General features: G+C 37.2%; 1 protein-coding gene across 1 annotated transcript in view; it reads right to left on the bottom strand.

The window, feature by feature from the left end:
- Window positions 1-20,326, bottom strand: part of TDRD9 (tudor domain containing 9) — a 66,816-nt gene that overhangs the window by 36,879 nt on the left and 9,611 nt on the right. Inside the window, exons 2-6 of the mRNA XM_083862773.1 lie at window positions 12,202-12,308; window positions 6,620-6,717; window positions 5,926-6,147; window positions 3,795-3,917; window positions 1,773-1,853 (exon numbers count right to left, since the gene is read on the bottom strand). Coding sequence (XP_083718899.1) covers window positions 1,773-1,853; window positions 3,795-3,917; window positions 5,926-6,147; window positions 6,620-6,717; window positions 12,202-12,308 — 631 coding nt within the window. The remainder of the gene's footprint in view (window positions 1-1,772; window positions 1,854-3,794; window positions 3,918-5,925; window positions 6,148-6,619; window positions 6,718-12,201; window positions 12,309-20,326) is intronic.

The following is a 20,326-nucleotide window of genomic DNA, read 5'->3' on the forward strand; positions in this document are numbered from 1 at the left end:
GCAGCCACCTGCCAGAAAATCCAGCATAATTTAAATTAGATAGTTCAGCAGATAGATCTTGTCCTCAGTACATCAGAATCCCTAAACTAACTCCTGGTAGTTGATGCAATGCTGAATTACCTGTTACTCCTGAGGTCTGTAACTTCCAAACTAGGAAACAAACAGCTCACATGCATTTCATACTACCAGAGTTAAAAATGTTTTTTTCCTCTTTTAAACAGGGATCCTTTCAACCTTTTGTTTCATGATTCTAGGGAGGATGGGAGAAGAACCTTACAGTTTCTAAATGAATTTGCCACATCAAAGCTCCTTTCCTTTGCAGTTTTTCAGAAGGAGCTGAAAAAGGACGAAGTAGGAGACACAGGGCTTAGTATATAAATTCAAACTGAATAGCCCATTCTACTCTGCACAAGGCCAGCAAGTGAGATCAAGAGTTCCCCCTTCTTCAACATAAAAAAATTCAAAGGGACATTCCTCCACTCTCTCAAGTATAGGTCTCTCTCAGGTTTGTACTATATTAAAAAACTGTCATCTGCAGAAACAACTGCAGGGAACGATAAAAAGGGGACAAAAATTTTCAGTAATAATTTCAAGACACTGCAATGGAACTATAGAGGAAAATGAAAAATTTGTCAGGAACCTCTAACAGAAAAATGTTTTCTAATGGAAAAGATGACAGGGTCTGTAGGGATTCCTGCCATTGAAAGCAACATGATAATCAGAATAAAGGGCAAACTTTTCACTAACCCAATTTGATCAAATTATTGCTCCTCTCAGCAAGCAGAGCCAAGTGCTAAAAAAGGCTGAATAGTTTCACATGACTGTCTCTGAATTTAAAGACAAGAGTCTTCTCTAAAATCTAAATCAGCATGAAAAGGGATAAAAAGTGAAAGATGTGAAGTGCACAGCCATGTCCTATGCCAACTAAAAGAACACTTTCAGTGCCAGCATGTTTGGAAGACCTGAAGACCAAGTTTGGATCAATGTGATGGACTGCACAGAAGTTAACATAATTCCTTCCAATGGCAACAAAACCAGCCAACCTGGATTCTCTTTTGAACAGAAAAATTCAAATTAAACAATTAACTGAAGCACTTCAGAGACATGCAGTCTCATAAAGTATCCGCACTCCCAAGCAGCTGAACTGAGTTAGCTGAAATATACTGAGTTAGCCTAACTCCATCACTTGTATTTAATTTCTAACATTTCAAGAGTTCATTACTTTGAGACCCCAAAGACTAAACATGTCTTGCTAAATATCTGTGAACTCTGCTTTAGTACAAAGCAGAATTGCCTAGCATGCAGAGAAAAACCTCAGCCACATTTTACTACCAGTTCGGCCCAGAAATTACAGCATTTCTGGTCTTTCGCTGTTTCTTCAAATATATCATCCCACTTAAACAAAAAGGCTCAGTATTTCCAGGAGTTAATGCTACCATTTTAACCAAGGATAAGCACTGCCCTCAATACCCAAGATGTAATTCTAGTCAAATATCCACCGTGCATTTTTTAGCCTTAAGCAGGCTTTAGAAACTAATGCATTTTAACATGAGGGGGAAAAAAAAGAAGTCTCTCAGAACACATTACAGCAGCCAGGAAAAGCATGCCCCTTAGCTTGCTTACTTATGAGGAATGGCAAACTAAATAACATTTTAGTAAAAAGTAGTAACATAGTAATTTGTAGCAAATTCTTTAAAACAGGACCTTCATAGATAAAAGAAAACAAACATTTTCTTACAAGAAAAAATAGCAGAAACTGAGTTTGAACCCACCTTTACAGACTGTGAATTTGTATACAACAGTTTACGGGTCACCAAGAGCAAGAAATCAATTTCTTCTGTACGCTCATGCACCTGGAAAACAATATCCATAATTTAATTTTCATCAATTCATCCTCTTCTTTTTGACAATCTCTCACTTTCCGACTCGATTTTATGCTTTATTTCTGTAACCTGGAATAACAATACATTTCCATTGAAGAAAGCACACACCTTTTGAGCCTAGGCATGTTAAGAACACTCTAAAACCCCAACAAGAGTCTTCAGATGACTACAGAAGCCTTTGTAAAAAATCATGTCACTCTAAAGTTAAGAAAATCTAGAATAGTAACTAGAAAATCAATCTTGAGCTCTAACAACTGGTTCTACTAGAGTCAACAGGAACAGATAAAGTCTATGATACTGATTCTGGGTAAATCAAGTGTACTGGTGAGATCCCAAATGATCCAGGGACCGTTTTGGTTTGTCTGAAAACCAAAAAATAGATGTGCCTCATTCCCAATGGCTTCCAGCTGTGACCCAAATACTCAACTGCTTTCTAAAACTTAAATTTACACCCAGTTCTTTATATATCCTAGCACTTGAGCCTTCTGCCTGCTCCTTACAAGCAAATACTTCTTCCCAACATTATCCATGATGACTATATCCCTTTCTTGAATTACAGTTTAAATATTTAAAGTGCAGCAGCTTTTTCTGGAGTCCAGCCTTCACAAGTCAACATTCATGTCCTGGAAGCTAATTAGCATATTCTAATATAATATAAAGATAAGACTTATGTTGGATGCTATCCTATTAAAAGAACTAATTTAGCTATGGCAGTTTTCAGGCTGACGGTAAGGTCTTGCTGTGAGAAGTCAAGATTTTTGGTCCTGGTTTATTTAAGTATGCTCCTAAATGTCTGCAGTTCTCTGAGAGGGATAAGAGCTGCAATTAAAAATGTCATGGAGAACATTCTGTTTTTCTCTCTGTTAAAAATGGTGACTGTGGGCACAAAATCACAATCTCTGTAGCAGGGAAAAGGTGGGATGGGGAAAAATGCATAAATCTTAAAACTAAAGGAACAATAACACTTTCTATGTATACACCTTCTGTGGGGCTCAGCTTTTGAAACTACATTTAACCTGCTTTTCCTTATTAAAGGAAACATTATGGTTTCCAACATCTAATACACTGGAGTCCTCAAATCTTTTCCATGAAGGCCTCTGATACAACTCCTTAGGCTTTGGGGGTTTTTTGTTCTTTTTCTGTTTGAACAAAGTATTAAATTTTCTTCATACAAAAAAGCAACTACTTGTTCAATCTTTTCCAGGTTTCCAGTGTACCATTTCAGGTGCAGTCATGACAGCCTTGTTACTGTCACAGTCTAATGGTACACTAACTGTTGTCTCCCCGATCCTCAGATATCCAAGAATATTGTAGCTCTCAGCTACAATACCAGTAACAGGATAAACATTAAAAACAGCACTTATAAAAAATACAAGCTAAAACAAAACACAAAAGAAACCCAAAAAACAACTAAAAGCAACCAAACACTCTGAAAAAAAAAACAACCTAACAACCCCAAAACCCCAAAGTCCTCTTCTGATCACTGCATCCCAAGATGTCGTTCATCCTAACATCTTACATGTGATTTACATTCATGAGGTATTTTTCAGGACACTCTTGAAGAATAAAGACTCTGTAATATCCAAGTGAGTGAAAAGTGGCTGCCTCCCCCTGACAGGCCTAGATGGACAGGTTCTTGAATTCCACAAGATGGATTTCAAAAAACATTTCAAGGCACCTATATTAAAAGTTAAGTTAACCAAAAACCCTCTCCTTCCCACATCCTCAGTTCTAAACTTGTTGCTCAAAAGAACACTAACAAGCCTATTTCAGCAAGTGTTAGACAACCTTAGACAATTTATATAAAACAACTTTAAAAGCAGATGTCTGTATTTCTCTTTTCTTGCATGGTAAGAGACAGAAGAGAGGACTTTGTTAATATGAAAATTAAACTTACTTCCATCAACTTACTTCATCAATGAAAATGTGTGTGAACTGAGTCAGGCTCTTGGCAGAAACTATTTTCTGAAGAAGAACTCCAGTTGTCATATACAGCAACTTCGTCTCCTTTGTCGAAACATTCTCTAAACTTAACTAACAACAGTAAGAAAAATACAAACTAGCTGGAAACATATTTATTGCAATTACAGAAGCATGCATGTGAAAGAACTCCAAAATCAAACACAGTGTAAACCCATCAAAATTATTTACTCAAACTTGTACAGGTCTCCATACAGAGGTATTCTTACCAGAACCAATTTAACTGATTTTTCTTTGGGAAAAATTTTAATTTTTTTTTAACTCTGAAGTTTTATGAAGTTACGAAATTCCTTGCTGGGTACTTTAGACTGAGAATTCTTCAAAGACTTCTAAAGTACACACATACATCCACCATCCTTTCCGCTGATATAAAGAGCAAGAAAAGCATTTTGCCAAAATGTTGTTTGCTTACAGGAGAGGAAAAGGAAAGAGATTTAAGTTATCATCAAGACCAGGCAACTGACTCCTGAGAGAAAAGTTCTACAACCCTCTATGAAGCAGATTTTTGATTTCTAACATACTTGTTTAACTTTAGTTATGTCACATGTAACCCACCCAGGCAGGCAGAGGTGTGACCATCTTTTCATGTGCAGCTTTACATCAGCCTAGAGCAGACACATTGCACTCCACCACTTCCCTCTGTTTCTACTCAGCTCACACAAGTGCTGGTGAAACAAGTACAACACATCCACTGTCCTGAAGACAGTCTAGAAGCACAGTATCATTTCAAGCCTTTGAGATTCACTGGCCTTATAAATCAATTTAGCAGTCTTACGAGGAATTAATTCAAGGTATCAAAAATCACAACAAAGGATTTTTATATAAATGACTTTGAAACAACATAAATAACTATCTTGGTTTTGGCTGGGACAGTGTTAACTTCTTCTTAGTAGCTGATACAGTGCTGTGTTTTCAGGATTTAGTATGAGAATAATGCTGATAGCACTAGTGTTTTGGTTACTGCTGTCATATTTATGATGTGGCATGGAAGAAAGCAGATATGGGATAACAGATGAAGCAGAAGCCTGACACGTAAGAGCCCACACTGTGAACAACTGCCACCTCTGTCACTTTCAGTGAAAAATCAAACCCCTCCAGACCTGAAAACTGTACAAAATCAGATTTAAGGGTAACAGAAAACACCTAACACACATAAATGGTACCAACATGTAGCATAGTAGAAAGTAACCTGTAGCTGCAGACCTATGAAGAAACAGAAACCTCTAAAGCTAACAAACATATACTTATTACCCTAAGTGGAAGAAAGGAAGAAACAACAAGAAATAGAATGAAGCAGAGAGGAAGAAGAAACCAGCAAATATTCCTCCCAGCAAAGGACTCCAGAAGCAGACAATTCTCCATGGACATCTCTCCCACTGTCAACACCAGTGTGAACCCACTGGCCTGAGGAACCAGAGCAGCTCATCCAGAGGCAGCTGTGCCCTAACCAACAATGAAACCACCATCACAGCAGCTTGGGGTGGGCACTGACAAGGAGCTGATCAAAGCACCAGGACCTGTGTCAAAAGAGGAATGTGGCATCAAGTTTATAAATGGAGGGACAGAACTGAGCTTGAAGCTGATCTAAACAAAGCCAAAGGAGGAGAGAGATTTAAGAGGAAAAAATAGTTTGAGTTTTTCACATGTTAAAAAGGAACAAGAGATTGTTCACGAAGAAACCTGGTCATAAAAGCATTAAGGTTTTGACAGAACTGACAAATAAATGTAGTAAAGTCAAACAAATAAAGTAAGTTACTTAAGGAGTTTAAAGAAGACAACACAGAACATAGTTCTGCAACAATTTCAGCGATTAGTAATGTAGACATCTCTGATGCAGATAAATATTTTCTGTTGGAGGCCCATCAGGATTTATAGTTGTTCAAATTTACAAGCTGATTGAATTACAAACATTTAGCAGGAGACAGATAAAAAATAGCAATTCCACTTTAAAAGCAGATTCTCAACATTTCTTTAGTATGCTAGATACGCTAAAAAGTAATCAAGAAAGAACACACAGCACTTTTTAATGCATTTTAAAATACAATTGGAAGTTTCCTCATACCTGGTATCCTACAAGCCCACCCAGTGTCCATGATTGTTTCTTGCTAATCCACCTGGCAAGGCTGCTGGCACTGATTTTCCGAGGCTGGGTAACAGCAATGTTGCAGGGCAGAGACTGGCTCATGCAATAATCCAAAATATATAGTGGAATCTGTGTGCTCTTTCCACTGCCAGTTGCTCCTTCTACAATCACAACTGAATTTTTTTGTATCAGAGACACTATCTGAAACAATTTTTCAAGAAAGCTCGTAAGTCTATGAAACAACTCAAAACAGGTTTCAAACAGATTTGAAATGTCAACAGCTGCCAAGCCACAAAGCAAGCCTCTCTAAAATACTGTGCCATATCTTCTATTATCTTGTAGGTTGTAGGCACTGGTAGATAAGTGGGATACTAAAGTGCATTAGAAGACCACAGAAAAGAATAAGGGCACACACTCATGTACATATTTTATATGAATACCTATAAACAGAAAGTGTAACACTAACGTTTTTCCTCTTAAGAAATTTTATGCAATGGTCTTGTAAAAAACCTGAAAGTTTTGTACAGTGTTTAGAGCAGGAATGGAAGTTTCCTTTTAAAAAAGCAACAATGACAGAAAGAAACAAACAAACAAAAAAATAAAAAAAACACCCAAAACCACAACAAAACATTATTTTCAGATTTATTTCATGAGAGAAATACACTGAAATTACCTTTTCCCTGTGTTTGGCTGTAGGCATGTCCAAATATTTGCACTTACTTATTGGCATAAAAGTTGAATCACTTAATTCACAGTGAGACAATGAAGTACCTAGGCACAAAAATAACCAGAAGTCACTTATTTCAACAGACAAAGAGAAACACCAGCAGGAGATTATGACAACAGTATTTGGGAACCTAACTTCTCTAAAACTTGAATTGCATACTTTAAGTATTAATAGAATTAGTATTTTTTAATATTAATAGATTGAAGAGATTTTCTGTGTTCATGCAACTGCTGTTTTACTGGAAGCAATACTGACAAAACACTGCTTGTGTGTGTAAGCCACCATCAGTGGAAAGGATATATACAACTCTCTATGCTTCTCTCTTAATGTAAAAAACTGGATTTTTGCAGTTTGCTTTACAACTGCCAATTCTACCTGTATACCCAGTAATTGTTTACAATACAGAAAAATATATGCCTTATTGATGTACATATGTTGTTTCCCTTAAAGTCTACTGCATCCACAGTACAAAATAACCCACAATTTGATAGGAAGACCATTATATTTGTACCACTTGGCCATTAAAATCTGCTAAGCACTCTGATGACTTTTCAGTGTGATACTCTGACAGTACACCTAGGCAGGAGTTAGTCCCCATTAGCACTGGGTAATACAGGACAGAAATCTTTCAGTGCCAGCCTAAGTTTCTGCTCAGAGGTCTGCAGTTAGTTTGATCCTGAAAACAAAAGAACAGGTCTGGAGGTGCAGAAGGGGAAAACCTGGACAAGAATGGTAAACAACAATTTTTAAAGTAAAAACTAAAAAATCTAGCTAAATACCCATGGCATAATGAAACCAAAAATGGAAATGCTTTCCATTTCAAACAGGTTTCACCAGGTATTATGACAAAATTGTAGGGTTTTATTACATACAGGTAATAAAACCCTACAATTATTTCATTTCACTATTTCTCTAAGAAATAAAGTAGTGAGACAATTCTATTATTCTTTTTACAAAGGCAATAGTAACTTTAAAATAAAGGCAACAGCCTAAATACCTGACTACAGTTACAGCTCCCTTTCTTTAGAAAAGTTCTAACAACCTCACACAGCAGTGAAGCAGAATCAGACAGAACAGCTCTGTGCCATTCCTCAAAGTGTCCACACCCCTGAATTGCCTCAAGGTGTCAAGGAAAACAAATTAAGTTATCCTAACACTACAAAAAACCCTCAAAAGCTGGACAGCTCCCTATGAGTTTTGTAAGGCACTAAAAACCAGAGCTCTCCTTAAGCCACATTCTACAACAGGAAAAATTCTTTCACCTGGACTCTGTAAAGCAACAGTGAAAGGTGATCACTGCACAAGGATCTACTTAGCACCACTAAACACAAACAAATACAGAACTTGATAGCAGCACCTCTTCAAAATATTAACTGTCCTTTTAAAAATACTTTTGGTCAAGTTTCTAAATACATTCCCCAGAAAAATTCGTTTATATATAGCATTCTGCCACAGCAACACCACACAAAGGCAGACTGGCTTCCCTCTGGCACAAACATGTCACAACTGAGACATCCATAGCTCTGTGTGATTTGACCAAGGCTGGAAGAAACCTCAAGCTGTTAGGGAACAGATCTCAGTATCAGCAGATTTCCTGCTAAACCAACATAACCTTCCCACCTCTATCACCTGATACAGCAATTTTGAAAAGTTAAAATGTTAAAAGAAGAATGCAATTTTTAATAGTGCTTATAAATAAGGAGAGAGGCATAAAAATCCAAAGGTAAGATTCATATAATAACCCTCTGTAACTCAGTACAAACCCTAGCGTATTAGTAAGACACCATTAACCTAAAATTCAATTAAGAATTTTATTTATAAAACACAAAGAGAACAAACCAGAAGCAAAGAAATAGCCACCAGTATTCACATACCTGCTGAAAAACAATGTAATTAATTTTTTGTGTGTGGTTTTTTTTTTCACTAATAAAACATAACTTTTTTTAATACTGCTTTTTATGTAACATTTCTAGGACAGCAACATCTTACTCTCTCCTAAGCACAGGAGTCTGGAAAAAAATGATACCAAAAGTAAATAGTGATCCAATGTTAGCTACAATCACCACACAGAGTTTAACAACTGACAGCCATACAATCACTTAGCAGATGCTGCAAGTACTAAACACTGTATGGTTTGGTTTTTCTTCTCTTCAAGACATGTCCTCCGTGCTTAAATTGAAAAAACATTACTGAGCTAGCTTGGGGAACTAATACCATGACAGCTCTGAGACTTCCGTCTGCAGAGAGAACAGTTCTGGACCTCAGCAAACTGGCAACTTGAGATCAACACTGACATGACACAACCAGCAATGGAAATGCCTCACCCTAACAAACTGAGGGCTAATTCCATCTGAAATCTATTATGATCCTTAGTAAAAAACAAAATGAAATTGAGATGGGAAACTTGAACAACCACCTTAAAGACCTTAAAATTTTCGCTTTTATTTTTTAAACATGAAAGTTGTTCTAAACCATGAAGACTTGCTGCAGAAGACAACATTTGAATGTACACTCTGATGAAAGGTTATTTTACTGATTTAAACAACCAATCAACTATGGATTCTATACCATACAGTGTAATTACCTTTAAATGTTTGGGTTTGTTTGGGTTTTTTCTTTTTTATTTTTCATATCTAATATGTAATAAATCCCCCAATGAGAACTGGTTTTCAGAAAAGCTGGTCATTCCTGCCAATACAGACACTCAGCTACAGGTTTACAAAATTATCAGCAAGGAAGGCACAAACTTTTCCTTTTTCAATTGTTTATACTTTCTGAAAAACATTGGAGAGAACTAAGGATTTTAGAAGCTTTCTGATGTGCAAAGCTCTAGTCTGTAAAGTTCAGAATTCCCACGTTTGGAAAAAAAAATATTTTCTACAAGATGAGCAAAGTGCTAAGTGTCCTGTACACCCAGCTCTGGAAGGTTTTCCTCTGCACAACACCCCATGACCCCATGACTGAATCAAAAGTGTGTGAAGCCTGGAAGAGCCAGTACCAAAATCGAAAAAAGCCTGGTGGGACAGGGAAGGACTGCTAATGCTCTACTCATTTTGGCAACACTTATGACAAAGAATTTTCTTCTTTTATTCAATTACTTCAACCTCCTCTGCACAGCAGTATCATTTCTACTATGCTCTGCAGAAGCCAGAACTCTAAATGCAGTTCCTTGATTATCTGTTTCTCCAACACAGAAGTAGATCAGGCTTTTCTGTTAGTCCTCTCAGTATAAAAGCATATGCTCTTTCAAAGAAATTGGAAAGCACAAGCACTGTGCTTTCAATTTCAAAGAAACTGGAAAGCATTGTTAAGTTTAAACTTAACAGAATTTCATCAAATAACAAGGCACAAGCAGTGCAAACACAAGCACTTTCAGTAACTGCAAGATTTAAAACAGGCTATCAATTTGTACAGAAAATATTGCCTATAGTTAGAACAGCAACTCTGAGAGAAAGAAGCTACAAAAGGGGTACCAATTCAGACCCTTCAGAAAAAATCAGTTTCTCATTTCCATGCTGTGAAGGTTATTTCTTGACTACATTTGTATTCAACACAGCTCAACTCATAGGTCCTGGTCTAGATAAATCCTTGATCATTTGTGACAGTTCCCATGTTCTTGAGGAAAACATACACTTTCATCTCAACATAGCTGATAGTTACAAATACATCTCCAAAGCTCTTGAAATCTGAAAAACGACCATACTACCTTAGAGAAAAGCAGTCTCAAATGTAGAACAACATATACATTTACAAGCTATAAAGTTAACAGTACAATTCTTACGGCTCACTAACTGAGCTTTTTTATTCTACTATCCTAGCACAGTATTTCCGAATCTGTCTGTAAGTAAAAGTTAAGAGCAGTAAGAAATGAGATTTTTCTGAAGCTTTTTTTTTATTCTACATCTAGGTGGGATTTGGCAGCTCAGTCTCAGAACGCCGTAGGAATGTTCCAGTCCTGTCACTACCCAGTTTGCTCGGAGTCTGCCACTGGATCACACACCGCTGGGAGCAGAGCACTGATGAGAGCAGGCAGGCATCAACACTGCACAGAACAGCTCCTGAAGCAACTGACTCCAGACAATGAGACAGACAGAGACCAGAACAGGGGGAAGGGGGAGCAAGGAATTGAGGAAACTATCTACTGGATCAATAATAAGAGATTATGTAATGTGTCAATACTTTAGGGTTTTTTTTATGGTTGTTTGCTAACTAGATGCTGTTTCAGTAAGTTACCACTGGAAGGCAAGAGTAAATATTACAAGGTAAAATTTCAAGGACAAATATTTTAGGATAGACCAAGAGAAAATACGTATTTATAAAATAAAGCACCAGGATGCCTACACAGAAATATTTCCTAAAAAGCCTAAGTTATAATCCTGTATCTTTTACAAAAAGAACACTGCTAGCATCAGTCCCATTTAAAGTCATGGCAGCCACTAGTGCTGCTAAAGTTGCTAGTCTATTTTATACAAGGTTCTGATTTAACAGGTAAAAGATACTGAATGAGCTATGGTATTGCCTTGCATTAATCAAAACCACTGTATTATTAAAGAAACATCTACAGAACTTAATCTTACTCAATTTTCTGCTGTCTCTCCTTTACTAGTAACACACATACAAGAATTAGGGAAATGTCATTCCTGAATGACAACACTGGAAGCTCCTTCCAGTCTCTTTATTCCCCTATTTCCACCTATTAATACTTCCTCTCCTACAAATTTTCATTTCAAGGGAACAAGAGACAGTATTTTGTGGTTAGGACAGAAGACAGGGTGCACTGCACATGGTAAACCGGTCAAGTGTTCCTGCTGCATCTCAGCTGATGAGAAATCCCACAAGTGGTTTCATCAGCCTGAGTTCCAGAGGCCTGAGAATTTGCAGATGCATTGAAGGACAATAATTTCTAGAAAATGTCTCAATTTGTCACATTTTGGCATGCCAGCAGAGGTATACAGAAAGTATTAAGATAATGACACGCAGAACAGATAAAACATAAATGACCTTCTCTCAGGAAATCAGCTACATTAACAGATCTGGAAATGAGGAGGCACAGTAAGAGTTTGAAGCTGAGCTGCCCTGACAAGTGAGTCAGCCTCACAGTGCTTTTACCAGAGCTCCTAGGAAAGAAGTGCAACTGAATTTCTCTCTAAAGGCAGCTCAAAGCAACAATCAAGCACACAGAGAAATAGGAATAGAAAACGGGAAAACAGAACAAAGGCATGACTCTAATGAGTGGTATCTTTTCTTTGCAAATTTATTTTAATCACATACCTACATTTATCAATATAAAAAGTCAGATGTATGCACATTTATCTATGCAACAGCATTATACATTGTGTTTTCCAAAAAATAAAGAGTTTACTTTTTAATACCATGCTTTATATATAACAAACTAATGCACATACATCAAAAAACAAACAAGTACATTCAGTTTAGAGAGGGAGATAGTGTAAAGACATCAGGGAGAAAAAGGGACAGTAATATCTGAGTTTATAATAGGAACTAAGTAATTTTGTTTCTTTTTTTACCTGTTTTATAGACAAGCTGATCATTTCCAGCTACATTCAGCTCTTCTTCCTCTGTTTCTCTGTATTTTTTAGCATATTCAGTTCCAACATTCTCTGAGATATGCAGTCTGGAGAGGAAAGAAAAGATAAATCAATAATTGCTTCCTACTCCAAGTCTTTGGGATCTCTGGAAATAACAACATTATACAGGAAGCTCTCCATATCACGCAGGAACTACTTCAATGAAAAACCTTCAGAAAAAAAGTCTATGCATTTAGATACTAGCCAAAAGAAAATGACACATGACATCTTTTTGTTTAGACCCAAGAACACAGAGCTACCAAAACATAATCCTTTAAGGCTTCAATACCTAGGAGTTTCTCTTCTAATGAAAGACTACAATTTTCTCTGAACAAAGATGAAATAGCCCTGTTTCTTCAATTCTTGACACATACAATTAGGAAAATGCATGTAATTCTTGCATGATTCCCTGGAGACAGGGGAAGTAGACAGGAGGAAACACAATCATCTCACTGCTTTTAAGAAAAAAAATTTTGACTGTAAGCCAAGAAATGATGGTAGTCAAGGAACAAAATTAACCCAATCACCTGATCATTGAATTTTATGGAAATCTGTTACACACAAGGAATGTTAATCATGATATAAATGTAATGAAATGAGATTTGGAAAATCTCTTCTACATAAACAGTGGGAAGAAAATTGTATGAAATCCACTAGAGGTATAAAAGTAGCATGTAAACAATGATTGTATGGTTATTTTGAAAACTCTTCTATGTTTAGGTTTTTTTAAACAAAATACAAACTAGAGGTTGAAACTACAGTTTTGCACATTAACTTCAACTCTGGGCCCTGTGCAAACCTTTACCTATGCAGCAATTCACTAAGGCACAGCAAATCTGTTTCTACATTTTATGAAAGGATAGTGCTGTGGTTTATTTCTTGACCCAAAAAATAGGCAATGCTGACTCCAAAAACAGTGACACTGAAAACTACAGGAGATTTTTAACACGGCACTACATCACACAGCTCCTTCCAACAGAGGGAAATTCCCAAGATTTCGATGCCACAGAGCACTCACCTTCTCTGCCAAGGCAAACTCTGTGCCAGCTTGGCTCTGCTACAGACAATTCACTCAGCCCAGTTCAGAACAGAACACCAGGTATTTATCACCTACTGCTGCCAACAAACTAGGAAATAGCTTCTGATCCAATTTTAATAATATTTTAGGCACAGAGCTACAGCAAGTTTGCCCAGACCTCAAGTATTTCTTAATGCAAGGTTCAGCAGGATTGCACCCATCTGCACAATGGCTGCATGACCAACAGCTGCCTCATCACTCAAACCCTTCTAAAACATTCCTCAGAAAGTCTGAATCTGTGAAAATAATGTAGAAAATTTCATACATAGGATGCTTCCAACACAGGTTATTCCACTGAGTGTATATTAAACACAAATAAAAATTCAACTTTGTTAACAAAGTCAAGCATTCAGTAGCTGAAAATACCATAATGAAGCTTGACTGCACAATCTCACCTGGGCAGCATTGTATGCACATACTACACAGATTTTTACTGATATAACCAATTATTTTTTCACTTCCATAAACCTGCAGCTTCACTGAGTACACTGGACACTCATATTCTGAAAATGAAACCTGGTTATGCAGTAAATGTAATTTCTCCTTAGGTTCTCCATGAGGAGAAAAATATCCAGGGCAAGCAGCCAGTGCTGTCACAGACCAGCAGATATTGCTTGACTGACAGAGCCCAGAGCAAAGAGCAAGCAAATCACAAAGAGAAAACTCTCACTGAGGGGGTAAGGCTGGGAAAGGTGGGACTGTGCTCCCTGCTTGCAGTTAAGGCCTAGGAGATGCATCAGTATTTGTGTAGTAGCTGAAATCAGTTAAGGAACAGATAAGGAACAGTAATAACTAACTAAAAAATAAACTTATTAATTAATTAATTGCATCTCTTGGAATTTTAAGAGTCTTAAGCATTTCAAAACAGGCTCCCAGAAGTGTGTAAGTATACATACATACATATATATATATATATATATAATGTGTGTGTGTGCTTTCAACCTTTGCCTGTACTGCTTGAGGAGAATGAGGACAACCTGACCTCAGTCATTTGTGAAAACAGATTAATTTTTTTTTGTTTGGTTTGTTTTGCTTGTTTGTTTGGACATCTGAATATTTTATTTCAAGAATTAGGTCTTCTGTCTTCAGAAAACAGCACGCAATAAATGAACCTCAGGCTACACAATGAATAAACAAGATATTTAATAGCCAGTCATTAGGAATAAACACTGCACACTTGATGTATCAAATCAGGCTCCAGTCTTGAGGAAAATCATATGCAACTGGAAAATTACATATGGGAATATGAAATTAACAAATAAGCCTTGCTATATCGTTTATTGACATTTTAATGCTGTACTTTTCCACATTAATAAAATTAAAAGCTTAAAGAATAATGGGGTTTTTAAGCAAAATAGAAGAAATTACTATTATGCCCTTTGGAGCTCTCCTAGATCACCAGAATGATACAATCCTGCCAAGTAATCATTAAAACACCATCAGTGGGAGGTATCATCCTATATACCTGGATGAACAGAAATAAATTTCTCTTAGGTGGAAATCTAATGATTTTAAACAAAATTTGCTGACAGCAGAAGAATAACGAGATTCAGAAATTCAAATCCATTCTAAGCTAGAAAAGAGCAACGCAAATGAAGGGACTTTTCTGGATTCTACTCATGAATCATCTGCCTGTCCCATACACCAGTTATTTCTTCCCCATTTCTATTCCTCCTGACAGTCAAATCCACCTTGGGTATACCTGCCATGTTATAGCATGTATTCCTTAGGCTTTCCAGATTCCAGCCTTTACAACTGCACATCCAAAACAGCCAAAATTAAAAATTACCGAATTAAAAAGCAGTAAAAAGCATTTTTCTGACTGATACAATTACTGAAATTTGAAGTCGCCGACTGAAGGAAATGTAGGAGCTTTTAAATATTCTGATTGTTTTTTTTTCCTTGCCTCTCATTTTAAAAAGTAGGTGAACTTGATCTTATTCACATCAAGGGCATAATTCATCCTCAAAAGCAGCTAGATTTCTGTGGCTGAACTTGCAAATACATGACATTCTGTTCACCCAAAGTGGAAAAAGGCAGACAAAATTACAAAGCACTGAGAACACAATCTATCAGTGACTTCACTCAACAAGTAACTCTGGCTACATCCTCAGATCTACCCGTGTAGGTGTGCACATTTCAAGACCTACCTATTTCCAGAAACTGTCAGGAGTAGCAGACAGGACTTCAAGCCAGACAAGCAGGACCCCTTCCATCAAGGCGAAGAGGTACCTGCCTCTTCTTGGAAAAGAATTACCACTGTCTTGTGAGGTAACAGGATTCTTTCTTCATTCCATATGATGCGATTTACAACATTTTTCTGAAATGTGAGTGGTCTCGGTACATATGCCCAGTCAAACTAATTTTGAGTAATTGATTGAAACAAAGTATTTTTTTACATACATTTACATACATTTAATTTTCAACATAAAATTAAATACAGCTCCCACTTTGGGGGAATTACTAGATGGGAAACGGTTTTAACGCTGAAAATTGTTGACACATTCAATTGTAAATGCTTTCAAATACACTGAGGATACCTTTCTTTAAACAAATTGAGCTAGAGAAAGGTCTTTCTTCAAGCTATAGAATGACCTCTAATAAGTCAACAAGGCATCATAACATATACTGAAGTAAATATTTGTATTTGAGCACTTGAAATAATAACCAAAGCATTTTCACATACACTTAGCTGCCAAAAATAGAATCAATTGCCCAATTTCAACCATAACTATGGCAGGTAATTTGCTTGGCCCTTTCCAATGACATATATTAACTGCAATGCCAATGCCTACACTGAACATAAGTCAATGCTTTTAAAAGAAATGCTTTAAAAAGCTCTATTAAACTTACAGACACATGCAGTCTTATTCCCTGAAAAAAAAAAAATTAACTGCTTACACACATATCTGACTGGATAAAGAAAATATCCAAGCATGCAATGAAATTCCAAAGATTAAGATGCTTGCTTAGCCAACTTCAAAAAAAATTCTATTAACCACTTAATTTTGGGATAGAAGCTTCTATTCAAGGCCATGTAACTTCTAGGACATGTCCATCTTTGAGACAAAACTGAAACATCAACATCTCCTGGGACTGTGTTTTTAAAAATTCTTATAGATGTACTTTGTGCTTATTTATGTTCTGCCTCATTTAACACAAAAAAATCCTGTGCACATGGGACTAGAAGGTGAACATAAAACTAGTGTCACCCATTTCACAGATCACAAGAGAAGGACTGCCCCAAGTCATGGCTTCTGTCACGCACACAAACTATTCACCTATTTACAGATCTTTGGGGAGGGGGGAAATCACTTGAAAAAAACCACTTAGCCTCATAACATACAGAGCAATATTTTGCTGTACAATTTTAGTAAGATATATACAGCAGACTGTTTCAAAGCTTCTCTTCTGAAACTAAAGTAATGTGACACTTTACATAACTGAACATTTGCCATGACAGTAAATAACCTTCCACTGGGTTTACTGAAGGACATACTAAAAATTACCTTCCTTTTAACTGGAAGCTGGCTTTCTATACAAAAGCTGGTCCTACCTCCAGAAATACACTAACTGCAATGAAATCATGTACTGTCATTCAAAAGCCACATTTCAGCTGCAGAAACAGACTATTAATACAATTCAGAATAAATGTAACATATTAAAAATTAAAATACAGATTTCAAAAAGTCACTATATATTATTTCAAGCATCTAAGAATCAGTTAGATGCATGTTCTTCTCCCAGTAAGAGAGCTGTTCTAAAATGTAATCTGCTAGATTTAGTGATAAAGTCTTCACATTCAAGCATTTTAAAAGGCTTGAACTGCTCTTCCTGAGGTGTAATTCAGACTGCCTTTTTTAAAACCTAAACTAGCTGGAGGGGGGGGGGGGGCAGGAGGAAGAGCACTAAAACAACTTTGTCAAATCCTGAAAATCTCAAATGCTAATATTTGGATTTGGATAGACTATGGAAACTCAACAACTCAGAAATATTTCACATATGCCAACCTAATAGCTCTGCACCTTATCCCCAGTTAAAATCCAAGAAACACAACAAGCACAAATGCCAAGATAAACCAGCCCAAATCCTCCAATTTGCTGTCTCCTGCTCTGGGATTTTATGTCGGTGGGATGAACTGCTTGGGCTTCAAAGAACTGGACTCTTCTAGGAGATGAGCTGCTGCTGAGCTTCTCTTCCTGCATTTAGTTACCAACTTGGTATAATCCAGATTAAATAAATCTCTGAGAAAAATAAAATGCAAGCAAGAGACTGCTCTGAATTTAGAAGAATGCTCCTGAAGATTAGTATTAAAAGCAGGATTGCCTCAATTTCAAATGGATGCCTGTAACTCCCCTGCCTATTAGTGAAGTGTCATCAGCACCAGACACATTAATGCTACAGACAGTCCAAGTGGAAGAAATCAGCTTCAAACATGTCCTGTTTTTATTCATCTCAGCACCAGGATGCAATGATAGCTTACACAAACTTCTGTCAGTTAACACTGCTAAAAGAAAATTCTGCTATTCACTGTCACAGCAGAAGACCAAACAAGAAGTCTTACCAAGAGGCCTCTTGTGTGGGCTCATGGCAAATTTTGCTCCTAATTGTTAAAAAACAAAAGCAGTAGTCAAATGCTATCTGAAGTGATTAGAGGAGGTAGACTCACCATCTGTCTGCTGCCCAAAACAGGCCAGAGTTTTCTGTCAAATCAAAAGAAAAATACACTACAAAGTTGATTAAACCCAAAGAGTGGCACTGCATTTATAAATGAAAGAAAACCATCCAGCCTGCTAGCTGTGGATAAATTATTTTATGAAATCTCTCTCTGCTCAGATGATGGGAGCATTGGCAACATTTTTTTGTGACTGCGCTGGCTGGAATAGGGTTATTTTCTTCATAGCAGCACTATGATACTGTTTTAAAATTGTGACCAAATCAGCACTTCTGAAAAGAAATAGTTTAGTTACTCCTGGACAGCATTTGCACAGCATCCAGGACCTTTCTGTTTCTTACACTACATCCTCCCCTGTTCCCCATAAATAGGCTGGTGGGTGCACAAGGGTTTGGGAGGGGGCATAACCAGGAAGGCAACACAAACAGCCCAGAGAGACGCTGTTTAGTGTCATGTTCAGCAACAAAAAAGGGAGAAGAGTGAGGTTTCAGCTGTTTGCCATCTGATGTTCAGAACTGGGCTGGGCATTGGTGATGGCTGCCCATGAGAGGTGATGTGGGGCTGCCACTGCATCACTTTCTCTCTTGCTCCACTTCTTAAAACAGCTTTTATTTTTAACCCTATTTTTTTTTTCTGTTCCATTCCTCATTCCCTATTCCACTGAGGGGGAATAGCAGGGCCTGTGTGGTGCTTAGGTGTCTACTGGGCTTAACCCACAACAACCACCAGCCTTTCACACAAAATCTATGACAGCAAATCACAGTATATGATTATTATTAACAGATTCTGAGAAAGAAGTATGGAACACACAACACTACACCAACGTGTTGGAATGTTAGCTAGGCAGCAATGCTTATGATCTGCTATCAGCACTTTTGGTCAAGTAAGAATTAGGGTAATAATTTCTCAGTATCACACTGAGTCTCATTCATAAAGAGAGCTGTACTTCTTGCCCCTTTTAACTCCAAGAGTCAATAGCATCTCAGATGGTATCGATGCCATAAATTTTTCCAAAGAAAAGATAAGAAACTTCTCCTCCAACCATTCTCACCACTTATCATGCCTGGATCACATCAGTGTAATGTTTGGTTGAATGGAGCTGGTTTTGAACAAACTGCTCCTCAGCATCAACTTCTTCTCAAACTGGCTTTGTCAAAAAAAAAACCAAAAAAAAAACCACCACCAAGAAGCAATACTTCTAAGTTACATCTTAATTGTCAAGTTCCCCATCATTTGTAATGTCAAACAGGAGGAGACAAAAGAGGAAATCCCCAAACAGATGAGATTTAGAGTACCAGATATTTTCAGGTTAATAGTTAGAGCCATGAACCCATACTCCCACTCCTTCACACCAAGGCACCCACATGGCAGAACAAAACCACTCCAAAAATTTGGGTTCTTCCAAGAATGCTGAGTTTGGTTGCAGCTCTTCAGCACAAACCATACCCAGAACACACTGATCACCAAACATTACCTTAGGAGGAATTCTTTTGACATGACAGGTGCTAACCCCACACTGACAATCCTTTCACCTCAGACTAATAAGAACTATTAACTCCCTAAATACACCTTGGAAAATCAAGAAATAAATAGAACTGTGTATAATTTATATTCAGGGTAAAAGAAAGTAACAGAATAAACCCAGCACATTACTACAGGAGCTGTTCTGCCACACACACCAGAGAACACTCGTCGTTCTGACCGGGGATGCACAGACTTGACCACTAAGACATAATTAAGTAAGCTACTAATAAAGACAAACTGCATAGTGCCTTCAGGGAACAGACCCATTATCAGCCTAAGTCAAGCCAAAATTTCCACTCTGACACAGCACTTCAGATCCACAAGTACATTTAGAGATAGCTAGTTAGAATCTTGACTCTTAACAAAGCTTCCAAGATTAACCATGGGCTAGAAACTGCATAAAACAACTACTCTACTTTTGAGGTCCAGTTTCCAGTGCCAGCCCCACAGGAGCAGTCATCTATCTCTTCACACACCTGAACTGCATACAAAACTAGAAGCAACATAAATTTTCAGCTTCAATGCTCTCCTAGCAATGGAAAGATAACCATGATCCTCAGGATCCTGGCTTGAATCTTCAATGATGCAACCAAAGATTAGGCTGAAAAATATAAGTTATATGTTTCTCATTTAATCACTTTGCACACCTTCTAGTATGCATTTTTAATTTGCAAAGACACTATAATGGTTCTACACTGTCCAGCAGTTTACTTGCAGATTGATAGAGTGGAAAAAAATGGTGACATGTTAACTGTGCTGTAAAGGAGGTGGCAAGGAGCATTTTAATT

The sequence above is a fragment of the Zosterops lateralis genome (assembly GCF_965231275.1).
Source record: "Zosterops lateralis genome assembly, chromosome: 6".
NCBI lineage: Eukaryota > Metazoa > Chordata > Aves > Passeriformes > Zosteropidae > Zosterops > Zosterops lateralis.